An 18,442-nucleotide genomic window follows, 5' to 3' on the forward strand; every position below is an offset into this window, starting at 1 on the left:
TCACCAATACATTTTTTATAAAGCATATTGACAACTTGTTAAATTTTGCTGAATCTGGTTCAGTCATAGGTGAAACTGATGTGGTGACTCTACATACAGTTTTCACTTAATGTTTTTATCCATTCTTGGAAAATTAGAGAACTGTTAAAATGTATGATTAAAAAATGAAGAAGAGGATTACCTCAGTAATTTCTTGTAAAACACTCCTATATCGACACTCTCTATTATACAAATGAATTTAGTAAAATTAAATGTATCTTTACACCCGAAGGAAAATCAATGATCCAACATATCCGGTATCAATAATTTAAGAGCTCCAAACTTGATCCCAAAAATGCATCAAATCACCAACCAATACTTACGAGTGAAAAAAGATTAGCATCATTAAATAAAATGAATACGAATTTGGTACTCTCCTGAAGCGGAGAAAGCTTTTCAACAAAGGTCGTGATCACAAGTGAGTACAACACAGAATGTATGACAGAATTTAAAGTTGAGAGACTAGTTGCTTTCTTGGCGAATGACCAAAAGTTCTTGTTTGTACTCAGGCATGACCACCAGGTCAGTGGAGTTTACAATAAATCAATCAATACAAACGTTAATCATATTTAGCAGTCATGAGCTTGAACCCCGGTCCACTCAAAGAGCACATGCTACTGCACTCCCATTCCTGACCACTCAGCTACATCAGGCCTTCAATGAGAAAGGGGCGACGCACATTAATTGAGTTTTGATGCAGCTTTATTTCAAGGGTTTCTGCTATTAATATTTTCGTATAATTATGTTGAATATTGAGATTCTTAATATCATTCAGTGGCATTATAAATCTAAAAGAACATGACACACTTTGCCAATAATTGATACCCTTGCCACAAATTGCAAGGGAAAATGAGAACTAATTGGCAATGTTGGTAGTGCATTGTGATATTTTCTGTGATATTAAAGTATATCAGCAAAAGAAACAGTATTTGGCAAAAGTGTATTAGGTTGTTCTTGTTCTACAATTTTCAAACGAGAGCATTAGCAGGCCTTTTACTACTACTTTTCTAAACATCCTAGATTTTTATTTGCATATAGTTTGGCATTTTTGTTATTTTTGCTTGATATTAAAGCATACCATTTTGATTAGAGTTGTGAAAATGTTCTAAAACCCACTAAGTGACCTCCATTACAATTCACAACAAGCATACCACAAAGTATATCATGTTCTTTTTGAACATGCAATGAGAATGGGAGACATCCAGCTGCCAGTTGTGATTAGCAAAAATGAAAGATGACTAACATCATTTATCACACAAAATTGCATGAGATCTACAGCCAAGTTTTCCATAGTAGTAAAAGGGTCACTTTTGATACAGTTGCATCATTGCCCCCCCAACTTATCTTAACAAAACTGCTATATTCCATTAGGTTGTAAAAATAGGGAGAACTTAATAAAATTTTTATTTCTGACTTGCTGTTAAAAGATATTGTGCTTGCTCAACAGTGCAATGTTTTGTGAAACTATCAATTATAATTGATTGCAGTTTATTACACCTGTAGTTGCATTATCAGTGGAGCAACAGTGCAAAAATAGAAATAAGGAATGTGAGACATGTTGTATCTTATTATATTCATAAAAAAACTTCCCTATAAATTGTGTGCAATTTCATATTTATGAAACAATGGAAAACAAAATTGTTATGCAACAAATTGCCAGTAATAGAGACAGACTTAAATTTCAGAAGAACCTAAAACATTAGTTTTCATTCCATTTGCTGAGTATAAGCTAAAAACCTTTAAATCTAGCTACATGGTTAAATTTAAAACTGATTTTTCTTATTTTTTTTTCTGATTTTTAGATGCTGGTTAGTGGTGGTGTTGATTCTACAGTGTGTGCAGCATTATTGCATAAAGCTCTTAAAGAAGATCAAGTAATTGCTATACACATTGACAATGGCTTTATGAGAAAAAATGAAAGTCTTCAAGTTGAGCAGTCCTTAAAGCAACTGGGACTTAAAATGAAAGGTAATGTCTAAACTATCTGAGCCCATGCAAAAAACATTTCCTAGTTTTGAATCAACAATTAGATATTGCACAATAGACTGAATTCAAATGACTGACTTGCACAGCCCCCCACTAGGTTTGTTCCTCCTTCCTTCTCTTGTTTTGCTTTTCACCTTACCCCTCTCTTCCATTGTTTACCTATTCATCTCTCTATGTTCTCTCTCCAACTTCCCTTCCATTGTTCTCTCTTATTCACCCAAATCTTAATGTGTTCATTAAAAGGCATGGTTTGATTCAAGATGGATGTAGCTTGCAACTGGAAACACTTCACTGTGTTGGTTTTAAAAAATGGTTTTATTAACCTGAGTTAACATTTAACATTTGCATTTTAAGTTTAGACATACCACATGTTTTAACCCCTATTCACCGATCTTCTTCAGTGGGTTTAGAACTTATATTCTGAAGCAAGGATGACTACGTACAGTTCTCAGCCATGATACACCTTGGGATGCTGTACCATCAGTGGTATTGTAACTAAAAGTAACTAGAAAAAAATTTCTAGTATATCAAAAATAGAAATATATATTTTTGAAATATATTTTAATATTTGGTGATTCACTTCAAAAAAAATTGTCAAAAAATTTTTTTAAAAACATAAACATTCATAATTTGTTTTGAAACAAATGTCAAAAAAAATTTGTTTTTTTGACATTTGATATCTGTGTTACCCACAGGAACAACCTGATTATTTGTACAAAATTGTGGTGAATGTTTTAAACAGGGACTGAGAAGGCAGTTAGGAATTTTGTGCATGCTTGCATATTGCTCTGTAAATAGGTACTACAAAGTTTGTCTTCAGTAGTGGTATTCAGTGTAGGTATTCAATAATGGTAACTCATTTAGTATTAGTAGTGGAAAATGATGCAAGAAAGCAAGCTTATACAGCATCAGCAAAAAAAAAGTCCACTTCCCATAACACCTGTCCGTTTTTTCTAACAGTTTATCTAGTTCTTCCCTGAATTTATTCAAAATACCCTCCTCTATAACACTAGATGAGAGTTTGTTCTGACACTTGACCACCTGCTGGAGGAAAATTTCCGCATACCTGCCCTGCAACCATCCTTCAGCCAATTGCATTTATGTCCCTTCGTATATTCTGAGCAAGAGGAATGATTCCATCAGCACTGAGCTTACTCAATCCATTCAAGGCCGTATACACCTCAATCAGATCTCCTCACATGTGCCCAATCTCCAGGTGCTGCAGTTTTTAGAACTGAAGCCTTTCCTGATAAGAGTACCATTTTGTTCCTCCCAATAATCTCACTGCTCTTCTCTGCACCTGTTTCAACAGATTCACATACTTCCTAAAATGAGGCCTCCAGACCTGTATGCAATACTCTTTATGACCTGAACATTGCCTTATACAATGGGATAATCACCTTCTTATCCCTGCTGGAAAGATTCCTGTGTATCATTGACAAAACTGCATGAGCTCTCCTGGCAGCCTGTCTGCACTGCTCAAAGAACTTCATATCTGACTGCACAATCACCCCCAGGTCTTTTTCATTCTCCACTACCTTATGTGTGGTACCACATAGTTAGTATGTTAAACTGGGATTATGGCTCCCCATATGCAGTACCTTGCATTTGTCCACGCTATAGAGTTAGCCTTGGATCACATTAGTAAATGTCAATACCAACGGTTCATTTTATATTCCGACTCTCTCAGCATGTTACAGGCCTTAATAACTGTGAGATATAATCCTCATCCAGTTCTGTCTTGCATTCAGCAGAAGATTCACTTTCTCCATGAACGTGAATATGATATCCGCTTCTGCTGGATTCCCAGCCACATTGGGATTAGGGGAAATGATTTGGCTGACACCGCAGCCAAATCAGCAATTCCCAATAATAATCACTGCCTGTCAGCCCCCTATACAGACTACAGCCAAATAATACACCAGCAGATACACTCCCAATGGCGGTATTCGTGGAATAGACAGACTACGAATAAATTATATCATATAAAGCCTGTAATTGAACTGTGGCAATCTAGTCTGCGCAGAAATCGTAAGGAGGAAGTTGTTCTAGCACGGACCCGCATAGGACACAGTCATCTGACACATTCTTTCTTGCTGAGGGCTGATGACCCTCCTATGTGTGTGAGTCCTGTGATATAGTTTTATCCCTGAAACATATTTTAATCGAGTGCCCAGATTTTGATAATATGCACTTTACCGCTTTTAATCATATGACTGAACCTTATACACTCAGATTTTATCCGACAACGACAAGGTGTCAGCTCTTTTTAATTTTTTTGCAGCTTACTAATTTATATATATGTATATAAAATAAGCTTTATTTTTTTTAGAATATATACCACCTTTTAAACTTACACCTAATCTTTTGACCAGGTAACCTCTTTTAATGTTACCAGAATCTATTTTTACCTTTTTTTTTTCTTGGCGCATAATAGCCACTGCTGCTAATGTGACATTAAAATTTTAAACTAAACCTAAAACCTAAGCATTTGTCAATGGTAACTCATTACTGCATATTAAACTTCATTGCCACATCTTGGCCCATCTATCTAATTCATCTAAATCTTATTGCATTGGCATACCCTGATTACTGTAATTAACCACTGTGACAAGTTTTGTATCATCTGCAAACTTAAAAATTAAACCTGATATGCCTTCATTAATATCATTAATAAGTATAGAAACCAACAATGGGCCCAGCACTGAACCCCGGGGTACTTTGCTAATAATATTAGTCCAAGAAGAGCGGTGCCATTGATAACCACTCTGTCTTCCCTCACTCAACCACCTTTTATCCATAGCAGTAACTTGCCCTTTATGCCACACTGATCTAATTTGTATAGCAGTCTTTTATGTGCAACAGTATCAAAAGTTTTTCTGAAATCCAAGTATTTGATTTCAAAATTATTTATTTATTTATTTATTTTATTTTATTTTTTTTTTCTGTATTAGTTTCTTTGTTACTGTACGATAGTATCCAGTTAAATTGGTCAGACAAGATCGACCCTTAATAAATCCATGCTGTCTAGGTGATCCTGCATTACTTATTTCACAAGTGACTCCATTATTTTCCTTGAAACAGAAGTCAAGCTAACAGGTCTGTAACTGCTCATATCACCCCTTGATCCCCTTTGTGAAATGTGGATACATTCACACTTCTCCAGTCTGTAAGGACCTCTCTTGAATTCAAGGATGCCCTCGTAATTATGGCTAAACATTTGCTTATCTCTTTTGCTGCTTCCCTTAATATAATTGTATAAATCTCTGTCCCCAGGTGCCTTTTTTACTTTTAGCTTCATCAGTTTCTCCTCCACTTTCCTCTCAATTATAACAGAATCATTCAGCTCCCCATTAGAATTTGACACACTTAGGGAATCTATTCCTAAAAAAATTCATTGTGTGTGTGTAGATGCAAAATACCTATTAAGTTTGTCAGCAACCTGGGCATGATCGTCAACAGTTACACTATTCATATCTAGTGAACCAATGTGATTTATCCACTTCCTTTTAGTGTTTATGTAAGTAAAGTAGTCTGCTGCTTTTATTTGCATTCTTTGCTAAAAACTTTTTGTAATCTGCCTTAGCTTGCCCAACCTCCTTTGCAACTTCATTGTAGACTAGTTTACCTCTACTGTAAGCATCTGTATCACCTGATAATTGCTTATTGTTGGCAACATATTTAGAATTTTTTAGAATTTTCAATTCATACATTTATTCTTGATAGTTTTCTTTGTTGACATTTAGAGGTAATCATGGTTTCATCATTTCATAACCCCTTTTATTTTGGCCTGACATTGGAATCTCAAAGTGGATTCTGAAACTAGCACAAAGATTTGGTAATGTAATGCAATTCAGCCAAGTTTTTACTTCACATTCTCACTAATGAACACCAAGAGCAGTAAGTTTTTGCATGTGAGGATCTTTTATAACATGCTGCTTCTAACCTGCACTTTGTTTCTTCCATCATTACTGATGACAAATCACAAGAATATGCCTATTACTTAGAAACAAGGGCTCATTCCCAATACCCAAAAAATCAAGACAACCTTGATCATATGTGAAGATCGTGTTATCCTATTTTTTTTTTTCATAGAGCATTGTTCATTATGAATTTTCTTAGATTTCTTAGAATTTCTTAGCAATAAAATTAAGCAATAAAATTTCTTAGACTCCTCTGTCACATACACTCAGTTGCTTTCAAGCATCTGTTGCGTGTGGTGTATTAATTCAAATTCTATTGAAATACTGTACCCATAAAATGTTTAGTAAAAGGAAAATGCCTTCATCTACATATACGCCAGCTAAGAAGTTAAGGAAAACTATTGATTTAGAGTGTAAAATGAAAGTTATCCAGCAGTATGAAGGTGGAAAGAAAGTGAATACGATAGCCCGTGACTTGAAGTTATCACATTCCACGGTATCGACGATACTTAAGGACAAAGAAAGAATTCGGGAAGCTGTGAAAGGTTCTGCGCCTATTAAGTCTACAATTTTAACCAAACAACGACAGGGACCCATCCATGAAATGGAGAAATTGTTGTTTATATGGATGGAAGATTTAATATAAAAAAATACACCCATGAGCCTTCACACAGTGCAAGCGAAGGCTAGAAGTTTGTTTCAGAGTTTAAAATCACGCACCGGAGACGATTACGCACAAGATTTTCAGGCTAGTACTGGGTGGTTTAAGCGTTTTAAAAAAAGATTTGCTTTGCATAATGTACATGTCACAAGAGAAGCAGGAAGTGCAGATGAAGATGGAGCCAAAAAATTCGTTGATAGTTTCGACTTTTTAATCAAAGAAGAAGGTTATCTACTGGAACAAATATTCAATGTCGATGAAACCGGCTTGCAATGGAAACGCATGCCTAATCGTACGTACATACACCAAGAAGCAAAAAGGATGCCAGGATTCAAAGCTTTTAAGGATCGATTAACTTTGTTGCTTGGTGGGAATGCCGCGGGTTTTAAGCTGAAGCCTTTTCTCATTTATCATTCAGAAAACCCTCATGCATTTAAGCACATCAACAAGCACACACTGCCCATTTACTACCGTTCAAACCCTAAAGCTTGGATAACTCAAGCACTGTTCGAAGACTGGTTCATGAACTGCTTCATTCCCCAAGCTCGTGAATATTGTGCGGAGAAAGGTATCCCTTTCAAGATTTTATTGGTTATAGACAATGCTCCTGGCCACCCCCCTCATCTGGATGACCTTCATCATGATGTTAGAGTGGTTTTTATGCCACCTAACACAACCGCTCTTATTCAACCCATGGATCAGGGTGCTATTTCAGCATTCAAGGCTCACTATCTCAGAACGACATTTGCACAAGCCATCGATGCGATAGATTCTGATGCTGATTTATCTTTGCAAGACTTTTGGAAACAGTACAACATTCTTCAGTGTGTCAAGAATATTTCGACCGCATGGGAATGTGTATCAAAGAATTGTATGTCGGAGATTTGGAAAAAGTGTCTAAAATGTTATGCGAATACTACATTTGAAGGATCTGAAAAAGGAGAGGAGCTGGAAGTGATTACAGAAAAAATAGTTAAACTTGCAAAAAATCTTAAATTAGAATGTGAAATAGAAGACGTAGAGGAGTTGCTAGACTGTGAGACAAAAGAACTTTCGGATGAAGAGTTGATTGAATTGGAAGCACAGAGAGTGGCACAAGAAAAAGCGAGGGAGGAAGAAGAGAAAGAAGAAGAGAAGCCAGAAAAGAAATTCACTGCAAAGGGTTTATCAGATTCTTTTTCGCAACTAAATAAAGCTCTCGCCAGTTTCGAAGCAATGGACGCTAATGTCGAACGATTTACAAAGGTTGAACTCAAGGTTGAATTCAAGACGCTGTGCGTTGCTATCGTGAGATATATGAAGAAAAAAAGAAACAAACTGTTCAAACAAAGCTTAGCATGTTCCTCATCAAGAAAACATCTCCTACCTCAACTCAAGAAAATGACCCTGATGATCCACAACCCAGCACAAGCAAAGATTAAAAATTTGATTTTGTAAATTTCATTTGTATTAATTTTTACATTAATTTTAGATTGTATTTTTGTGTTTACAGTACATTATGTACAGTATTATTTTTCAAATTATGTACAATACTGTATATGTAATTATAGATCGTAGTTTTGTATTTTTATAAACAGTATGAATAATAAACCAATTAAAATGTACAAAGCGTTTGGATTTAACCTCCTAGGGAGAGATAGCTTAGGCGTAGAAACGAAGTAAAAGATAAAAGCATTACTGTATTTAAAATGAAAAATAAAAGATGATAAAAATTTAAAAGATTATAAAAATAAATTATAAAGATAATAAAAAGATTAGAAAGGTTAAAAAATACTGTTAATAAATATATGGCCGACATACGACCAGATCGACTTACGACCTGTCAGTCAGAACAGAAGTCGGTCGTAAGTCGACGACCAACTGTAATTGGAATTTAATTTAATTAGGGTGATAGCAGAGTCAATCATTGGGTTGTGATTATATGACTGCACTTGTTGTGTAAGCTTGGTGCCCCCCTTGGTTGGTCTTAAAACTGTTGTGATGATGGTAGTACGCTCTTGTGTTTGCCATTTTGGATGACCCGTATTTCGTAGTGGTGCTACCTATACCTATGTAACAGGCTTTACAACCTGGTTAACATTTAATGAGATATATTATATTGTTAATGTCTTGTATTTGGTACTTGTAAGTCTCCTTGTAATAACTAAAGGGAACCTCTTTTGAATAGTTTGTAAAATTTGAAACTGATATAAAAAAAATTTTTTTTTTTTTTATGTCTGTTTCAACATTTGGGTTGAAGGGAGAAAAAATTCATTTTGTATTTCCTCATACTATAGTATGTTAGTAACCTTACTTTATGGCATCCTTATGATCAGCACAGTAATTACAATTGATCCATTACACACCATGTGGAAAAGGCTTAGGTTTGAATCTAATCTTGATGGTGGGTGAACTTGTCTGTGTTGTGAAAGTTAGTCATGAGTGTGAGTTTTGTGGTTTTATCTCTCAAAAACTCAAGTTTTTTTTTTTTTTTTATCCAGCAAACAGACAAAACTATCCAAAGAATAATACATATTACAACCATAACATGCTGATGCCTCATAGCCTTAGTACACTTAACACACACATGCACACGCGCCCCTCCACTTTGCTTACTGGCCATCGTGCAAATTTTTCTTTAAATATGAGAAGTTGTTTATAAAGATGTTGCCTTAAGCCAAAAATATGAAAGAGAAATAAAGTGGGAATAAAAATATTTTCATAAGTAGTCTGTCTAGTTCTGACTGTGTTTGGTCTTTTTTGTATAATGACTCCAAAATAATAATGTACCAATTTGATATTCATTTTATATGTGCTTGCTACATTAACAAATTATTGTGTGCTATATGAACATCCACCAGTAGTGGATGTTCATATAACATACATTGTTCCATCTACTACTGATCTTGCAAAAATGATCTAGTGTATGAAATTCGATTTTAAAAATTAAAATTTTTTTCATACTGAAGATAATTCCTAGAGTACCCTCAGGGGTCTCTAGATATGAATCAATTCACCAGCCGCCTTCCAAAACTTTTACATGGGTTACCAATTGCTCTCCTAGTTCGGCACCACTTGTGGTGCCGAACTAGGAGAGCAATTGGTAACCCATGTACATACCAAATTTTATTTGGGTATTTTAGAAATTATGAATATCTTCATTATGTTATATTCTACAAGAAACATACTTGTTTCTCGTAGAATATAACATAATGTACATTCATACCAAATTGCATTGACAGGTATCAGTTATTTTACAAACTGTTGAACTTTTGTCATTTATGTTTACTACTAATTAAGCTTTGTATCCTGAGGTGTTTTGCTTTTTATTATTTATGGATATACTCACTTAGATTAGAAAAGAAAAGAAGTTATAATAAATGAAAAATAAAACTGTGGAATGTAATTAATTATTTATGTATTTATTTTCCATATTTCTAGTTATTAATGCATCCCATAGCTTCTATAGTGGAACAACTACCGTACCAGTTGATAGAAAAGACCCAACACGAAAAAAAAGTACTCCAATTTTATGTGCAACTACTAATCCTGAAGAAAAAAGGAAAATTATTGGAGACACATTCATGAGAGTAGGTATATTTATAGATGCGACTGGTTTTAAAAAATCCAACTTTAACATTTATTGTTTGCATGTATGAAACTAAAAGTTGTGATGCTTGCCGTATTTATCAATATGCCACATGCCCTCAAATGAAATACAAATAATTTTTTGGTGAGCATGGAAGGTTAGGCAGTATTATTCCTTTTAGAATGATATATGGCAATACTTTGCAGATATTAGTGGTGGTGTATAATATTTCTATGTACAATTGCTTTTAAACGTTACTGTAAGAAATTAAAAAATGAAGATATTCATAATTTTCATCTTTTTATTAAAATTGTCCGGCAACATTTCAAATGCTTGGGTGTTTGATGTGCATTTCTAATCTGTGATAGGATATTCACATTGATGTAACTGTTGTATGGAATGTAGTTGAAATACAATATATGCTTTTGTAAAGGAAACTTTAATATACACACAGAATTAATTGAACAGTTTAAATATTTATGGTACAGGATTCATTGCAAAATCCCTTAGTCAGAATACTTGCATTATGTACAAACAAGTATGCAGTTAAAATAAACATTTAAATCTGATGCACCAGCAAACATTTGTGTGATATAACTGAATTTTAAGAAAATTGCACCATCAGTAGTGAAGTTTGAAAGAAACAGAATTAATGGTAACAAAACTGATCATGAAGAATGATTCTCGTGTGATTTTTGAAAGGCATTATTTAGTGAAATCAAACAAAGGGTGAAAAAGAGCATTTCACAGGGTGTTGATTTAATTCAAGTTTATTACTAGCAACTTACATGTTAATTTAGGCATGTCCAATGGCAAAATCACAGGAAACATGCCATGAATAACTAATACTCCTGGTTTACTTTGACAGTGATAAACATACTCAAAAACTTAAAAAAAAATAAAATAAAATAAGAGAAAACAGTTACAAACACAGTGAAGAACCAGAACTGGATACGAGTTAAAAGATGTTATTTATGTTCTGTTCAATAGCTTAAGAGAAAGAGAAAAGGAACTGCTGAATGTGGGTATTCTTGAACAAGTTATTACCCTGCAGATGTTAAAAAAATAAACAAGTAATGTAGATAAAAAAAACTGTAGCAATTGGGAAGTCACCCAGGGAATTTAATGAAGCTGCCAGCCTTCTGTAAGTGAAAAGTAGACTATCAAATGTTTCCTGAAGCCACTTTCCAAATAGGACCTGAAAAAATATTACATATTAATAGATTTAAATTACCACTTTTTTTTTTTTTATAAAAGATACAAGGTAGTGACATCAAATGTTTGTTGAAATAAATGGTCACTTGTTCCAAATGGGAACTGAAAAAAATATGACATTAAAAAGTAAACAATTAAGTTTAGCATTTAAAACACCTGAAATTAATGTTAGATAATATAACACATTTAAGCTAGCCTCAAATGAAAGCTTATGAATGTGCTTTTGAGAAAGTACTCCAATTTTATGTGCAACTACTAATCCTGAAGAAAAAAGGAAAATTATTGGAGACACATTCAAGAGAGTAGGTATATTTATAGATGGTGACTGGTTTTAAAAAATCCAACTTTAACATTTATTGTTTGCATGTATGAAACTAAAAGTTGTGATGCTTGCCATATTTATCAATATGCCACATGCCCTCAAATGAAATATAGTGTATTCCGGTTATTTGGGCCACCAGTTAATCGGGGCAGCCGTTTATTTGGGGCAAATCTTAAAAAAACAGAACCGAATCAAGAAAATAGCCAGGGTTTACTTCGCTTAATTGGGACAACATGCCGTTTAATCGGGGCAGGAGACTGCAGCACTGAAGATTACCCTACGATTGTCTCCGACCGTACCACGTAGTTTGATCGGATTTCTGGAGGTAACAACCATAAAACAATAAAAACAATTAACAGTCACCTGTTTATTGGGCTTTTCTGTTAGTGAAATCTAACATAAACTGATAATAAACTCGATCTTATTGAATTTGCGATAATACTGACAGCTAAAATTCTGTGGGTTATTATGGTAAAATGTGTTTACACTGCTATGGAATCTTCAATCGTATAAAAAAAAATAATTTTCAGAATCTTCTCTTCTCTTTCCCATTTTTAAAGCTTCGTAACTAGGTTACTCCATTCTCACTTGCATGTATCGTGTTACTTGCAATTTGTGTGTGCCGTGTTTTTTGTTATTGATTGCTTATCTTTTTACTGTTTTAAATTTTAACCCCCACCCACAAATGTCAACTAGTTTAGTTAGTATGTACATATTACAGTACGTATTAATTATTCCGATTATCATGTATATTTTTCCGAATTTCACGTATCATTAAATTAATTTTTTAATTGGTAAGGTAATAAAGGGTAAATTGTGCTTAATATATCTTTACTTTTATAGCCTGTGGATAATATTCCTCCTATTTTCGCTGATTAGAATCGCTGTTTAATAGAATTAAAATTCAATTCACAAACGTGATCACAATAACCGGCGCTTAGTACACATTGTATAGTGAACGGTACTTTACTATGGTGAGTCCATCATAACGTGATTTGATTGTACAGTGAACCACTTGTAAAGCGGGGGTCCATTATATTTTTAACTATTTATGTGAAACTTCGGATAATTGGGGCAGCCGCTTAATCGGGCCAAAATGCACTAGTCCCGATGTGTCCCAGATAACCTGAATCGACTGTACAAATCATTTTTTGGTGAAGGCCAAGTAATTCTCATCTTATATGTTATTCTCAGTATACATGTGAAACATATAAGATAAGGTAAAGACACAAGAAAGTAATAACAACAATAAGATTAATAATGTATTAAAATATTGACGTACTAGTTAGTGCAAGTGCATCATGTTAGTACTGAGCAAACTCTAAAATAGCTGAGAATGGGATCATTTTAAGTATATCTCATATTGTGAATACCTTCACAACAAGTTGCCATGCTATTGCACTACCTCAAATTTTTTTCAGCCTAGTCTGTGCTTGTTGACAGGAGAGACTGCTTCTACAGGGATGGGATACACTTAAATAGAAAGGGTGCAAGAATATTTGCTGATGCTACAAGGCAGTTTTAGGTGGGTCGGAAAACTGCTAGCGTGGGGGGATACACAGACAAAAAGGTTAACAGTGGCCACTGGCAGAGGCAAAATTTATTCATGCACTGCTTCTATTAGAATGGGCAGCAGACTGGAAAGCAAGGTAATGGAGATTTCCAGGACTGCTGGGAGTTGTAATAGAACAAGTAAATACATGGGCTGTGTTAGGGTGGCCAGGAGCAGGAACAGATGCATGTATACTTGCATGTACACCAATACTAGGAGTATAGTCAATAAATTTGATGAGCTTGAAGTGCTAGTGAAAACATCAAAGGCAGATATTGTGGGGATATCAGAGACATGGTGTCACACAGATATAGGCAGTGCAGAGTTTAAATTTGGAGAGTACAATGTGTATAGGAAGGATAGACACGATAGGAAGGGAGGAGGGGTTAAGCTGTTAGCTAAGAAACACACAAAATCTAAGGAAGTGCATCCAGTTGATGTTGGTGGACAATGCAGTGTTGAGTCTGTTTGGTGTGAAATAAGCACTGGGAAAGGAAAAATGAGAGTAGGTGTGTGTGTTATAGGCCTAATGAATCTGATGAGTATAATGAGCAATTGTGCAGAGAAATAGAGTGGGCCAGTAAATCAGAATGTCTTATAATGGGAGATTTTAACTTTCCAGATATTGACTGGAACTTGTGGGTTGGTCGCTCGCACACTAGCAAGACTTTTGTGGATTTATTGGATGACTGTTTTCTACAGCAACATGTTCAAGAGGCAACCAGAGGGAGTAATACTCTTGATCTGATTATCCTTAGTAATTCTTCATGCATTAAGAATCTGCAGATAAAGAAACCGCTGGGCGACAGTGATCACAATGTATTGATGTGGGAATTATTTAAAGATGTAACTACCGTCAAGGCTAAAGGGAAGAGCTTTTGCTTTCATAAAGGTGACTGCAGAGGTCTCAGACAGTTTTTAAATTCTGTACGGTGGGATCAACTGATGATGTTACCAACAGTGAATTCTAAATGGGAGGCCTTCAGAGACTTAATTTTGGAGGCTACTAGGCTTTTCATTCCAGCTAAGAAATACTGTTCAAGGTTTAGGCCTAAATGGATGTCAGATGAATTAATGAGGCTAGTGGCAGAGAAGAAGAATGTATGAGATGCATATAAAGTATCAGGCTATACAGAAGCCTATGGCAGGTATAAACTAGTCTGTAATCAAGTCATAAAGGAGGTTAGGCAGGCGAAGGCAGATTATGAGAAATCTTTGGCAGAGGATGCAAAGAAAAACAGCAAGGATTTCTTTACTTATGTAAACTCTAGAAGGAAAGGGACGAATCAGATTGGACCACTTAACATAGATGGGTTGACTATTGATGATCATGCTCAGGTAGCTGATAAACTGAATGAGCATTTTGCATCTACATTCACGCACGAAGAGTTACTCAATGAGGGGAGTGCCAGAAGTTTATCAAATGCTAACAGGGAGCTAAGTGATTTTGTAATAACTGACAGCAAAGTGGAGGAGAAATTGTTGAAGTTAAACATAAGGAAGGCACCTGGGGTGGATGGGATCTATCCAGTTATATTAAAGGAGGCAGCAAAGGAAGTAAGCAAACCCTTAGCCATAATTATGAGAGCTTCCTTGGACTCAGGGGAGGGCTCCATGGACTGGAGGTGTGCAAATGTATCACCAATTCACAAAGGAGGTTCAAAAGGTGACACAAGTAACTACGGACATGTTATTTTAACTTGTGTTCCAGGGAAAATAATGTAATCACTGGTTAAAGAAGCATTGCAGGATTATCTAGACAAGACTGCAGTAATAGTTAAAACAAAGCATGGGTTTGTCAAAGGGAGGTCTTGTCTGACCAATTTGATTGGTTACAATGATGTGGTTACAAAGGAACTGAATGCCAAAAATAATTTTGATATCATATACTTGGATTTCAGGAAAGCTTTTGATACTGTTGCAAATGGAAGACAGCTGTGCAAATTGGAGAGGTATGGCATCAAGGGTAAGCTGCTACAGTGCAGACGTGATTCCAGCGCAGGTCATGGAGTCTTGTCAATGATATATAGGAATTTTGCTAGCAGGGACACAGAGGTGATAATCCCGTTATACAAGGCAATGGTCAGACCACACCTAGAGTACTGTATAGATGTCTGGAGGCCTCATTTTAGGAAGGATGTAGAGTTGCTAGAACGAGCACAAAGAAGGGCAACAAGATTGGTAAGGGGAACAAAGGGGTGCTCTTACCAGGAAAGGCTTAAGTTCTGCAAATTGCAGTGCCTGAAGAGTAGGCACCTGCAAGGTGATCTGATTGAGGTGTATAAGGCCTTGAATGGGTTGAGCAAGCTGAATGCTGATGGGATTCTTCGTCTTGCTCAGACTAAGAACCTGAGGGGGCACAGTTTCATATTGAGGAAATATAGTTGTAGAATATATGTGCGGAAATTTTCCTTTAGCCAATGGGTAGAGTTGATTGGTGGAACAGGCTTCCATCTTTTGTTGTGGAAGCTAATAGCCTAAATAAATTTAAGGCTGAGCTGGACAGGCATTTGGAACGAATGGAGGGATGAAATGGTTTTTTTTGGCTGATGCTGCATAAGCTTGCTTTCTTGCATCGTATGCCTCTACTAATGCTAATGCAACGCTTTTCCAATGGAGAAGACTATTGTTATTTATTCTCAGTGGATACCACCACCCAGACTGTACTGTTTCAAGGCTATTTGGCCTTTCCTCAGTGGGTGGGTAGGTACCCTGGTGATGCAATGATGACAATTCAGTTATGAAGTATAACTCCACAATATGAGAGATGCCTGATGGTGTATATACTCCATAAGAGAATAAGTAACAATAGTCTTCTCCTTTGGTGAAGCATTACTTATTTGAGGTAGTGCAATATCATGGCAACTTATTGTGAAGGTATTCAGAATATGAGATATACTTAAAATGATGCTCTTCGCTAACTTGTGCGTCAGTTAAACTTTCACACAGCCTGAGGCATAAGCCCTAAAATTGTGTTTAGTGTTAAAATATTATAATACTCAAAATCCAGAAATTAATTATGGAGGAATTAATTTAAGCTAGAAAAGTTATTCTAAATATAAATCAGCATTACAACTAAATTATAAACTATATGTTAAACAACTAAATATTCAAAAATCTTAAGAGGCTGAAATTTATTATGGGCCATAAAATTTTAAGTTCTTCAAATAAATATTTTGTCTTTTATCATGAAAAGTGCTGTTAACCAGAAATTTGTCATAGCTTATAAACTTATTATAACCCATAAATTTTATGTCTTTGGTTGAATCGAGAGGTGTTAACTGCCTGTTGAGCTTGAACCATGTTGGTCTGTAGTGCAGTACCTGTGCATGAATCAGGAAGTTGGAGGGAGAAGGATCTCTGAGATTTAATCTGTTTTGAAGAACTTGTACAGATAGCTTTGCCAGCCTGATCAGGTACTTATATAACTAATGAACTGGCTACATGACTGTAGTTAGAGTACTAGGACTAGATTGAGATTTGAAAGCTGTCAAAGTGAGTGATATTACTAGCTAGGATGAAAGCAGTGGAATTGGAATCTGCTTTGTAAAAAATATCACTAGTTAGGCTTAAATCTTTGAGCTTTCCCAATTGATTTAGGAATAGTAGGTCAAATGCTTTTGGTCACATAGTCAGATGGGATGGTGAAGACTAGACCATCCCTCCTCTCTCATAACCATCAGCTACAAGAGAATGAATTAGGCCCCTTTTTTCCCAGTAAAGAAAAGTGGACAAAGGCATCCTATTTAAAATATCTGTATTTGATTTCGCTATTTTAGAAGTCTAGAAATTACACCTGTCACCATTAAAATGATTACTATAACTTGGAACATATATATTCTTGAGGAAATATACCTGCTACCAGGTCAGTTAATAGGATATATTTTTACAAATTCCCTTTTCAAAAAATGAAATTTGTAAAATGAAAATGAGGATCTTGATTACCTGGTTAATTTCCATATCGTATTTTGGCAATTTTTGTGTCCAATGTTAATATACGGAATTTTTGAAAAATCTGCAAGTTTACTGTTCTCATTGATATTTAGTGTAAAATTGGAAACATTGCTAACTTTTGTTTTATTAATACACACGCACACACACACACACACGCACACACACACACACACACACACAAAGTGGGTAAAAGGGAAAAAAATATGTATAGTAAGAGAAATAATTACAAAATTGACAAAATAAGGATGTTGCCACACAACTTACAAAACCAACCTCTCGTCAGGTGTCATTGGCCCGGATTGCAAGAAAATACACACACACTGCCCACCATTAATAACATGTACTGAAACCTTTAGCCTTTATGGCAGTCTTCCACTATTTGGCCTTTAAAGAAGCAACCAGTTTGTTGCCATCTTGCCTCATGTACACCTGGCAATCCAATTTATCTCAGAAGTTCTCTATAGAATTGAGCTCTGGGCTGGCCAGTCTAACTCTCTGATGTTTATGTCCTAAGACCAGTCTGTCACAACACAAGCAATATGACATGGAGTGTTGTCCTACTGATGTAGATATGGACCTTCCCGAACATTCATGGTTTAGTCCAAAACAACCATGGTCCCAGGTCAAATCACGAAAAGAGTCCTAAACCATCACAGTCTCCACCAAACTTCTTTTTCAGGTTGGTGCCTCTGTAGCCAAGTGGGCAGAAGTAGCAGTGCGTAGTACACGCTTCTTGATTAGAGCGGGGTTCAAGCCCGTGGCCACCAAATACAGGATGCAGCAAGGTCAGGGAAAGACCACCTCATATCCTCGGAGCAATATGGCCTTAGTTGCTAATGCTCCTAAAAACCAAAATAACAAACAAACAATCTTTGTCAGGATGATACACTCCAGCAAGTAACTCTTTTCAGGCATACCTAGGCACAACTGTCAGACTAGTAACCCACATACCATGACTTGCCACTCCAAATCACAGTTTTCCATTGGTCTACAGTCCAAGAATGTTAGGCCTTACTCCAAGCAGATGGCATCTGGCAATAATTGAGGTGATTAATAGCTTGTGAATGGCTGCATGACCATGTGACACATGCCAGCACTGTAGTGGTGCTGACATGTGTCTCACATCTCACTGGGCGCCTCCGTAGCCAGGTGGGCAGGAGCAGCAGTGCGTAGCACATACTTCTTGATTAGACCGGGGTTCAAGCCTGTGACTACCAAATAC

At 35.8% G+C, this 18,442-nt stretch overlaps 1 protein-coding gene across 3 annotated transcripts in view; it reads left to right on the plus strand.

Annotated features, from left to right (window-relative positions):
* The window catches only part of bur (GMP synthase burgundy), a 182,154-nt gene that overhangs the window by 108,211 nt on the left and 55,501 nt on the right, over window positions 1–18,442 (plus strand). For all 3 annotated transcript variants that reach the window (XM_090372708.1, XM_090372709.1, XM_090372710.1), the window contains exons 8-9: window positions 1,842–2,007; window positions 10,030–10,178. In XM_090372708.1, coding sequence (XP_090228834.1) covers window positions 1,842–2,007; window positions 10,030–10,178 — 315 coding nt within the window. The remainder of the gene's footprint in view (window positions 1–1,841; window positions 2,008–10,029; window positions 10,179–18,442) is intronic.

The sequence above is a fragment of the Mastigoproctus giganteus genome, chromosome 4 (genome assembly GCF_048544385.1).
Source record: "Mastigoproctus giganteus isolate SK-2022 chromosome 4, ASM4854438v1, whole genome shotgun sequence".
Classification (NCBI taxonomy): domain Eukaryota; kingdom Metazoa; phylum Arthropoda; class Arachnida; order Uropygi; family Thelyphonidae; genus Mastigoproctus; species Mastigoproctus giganteus.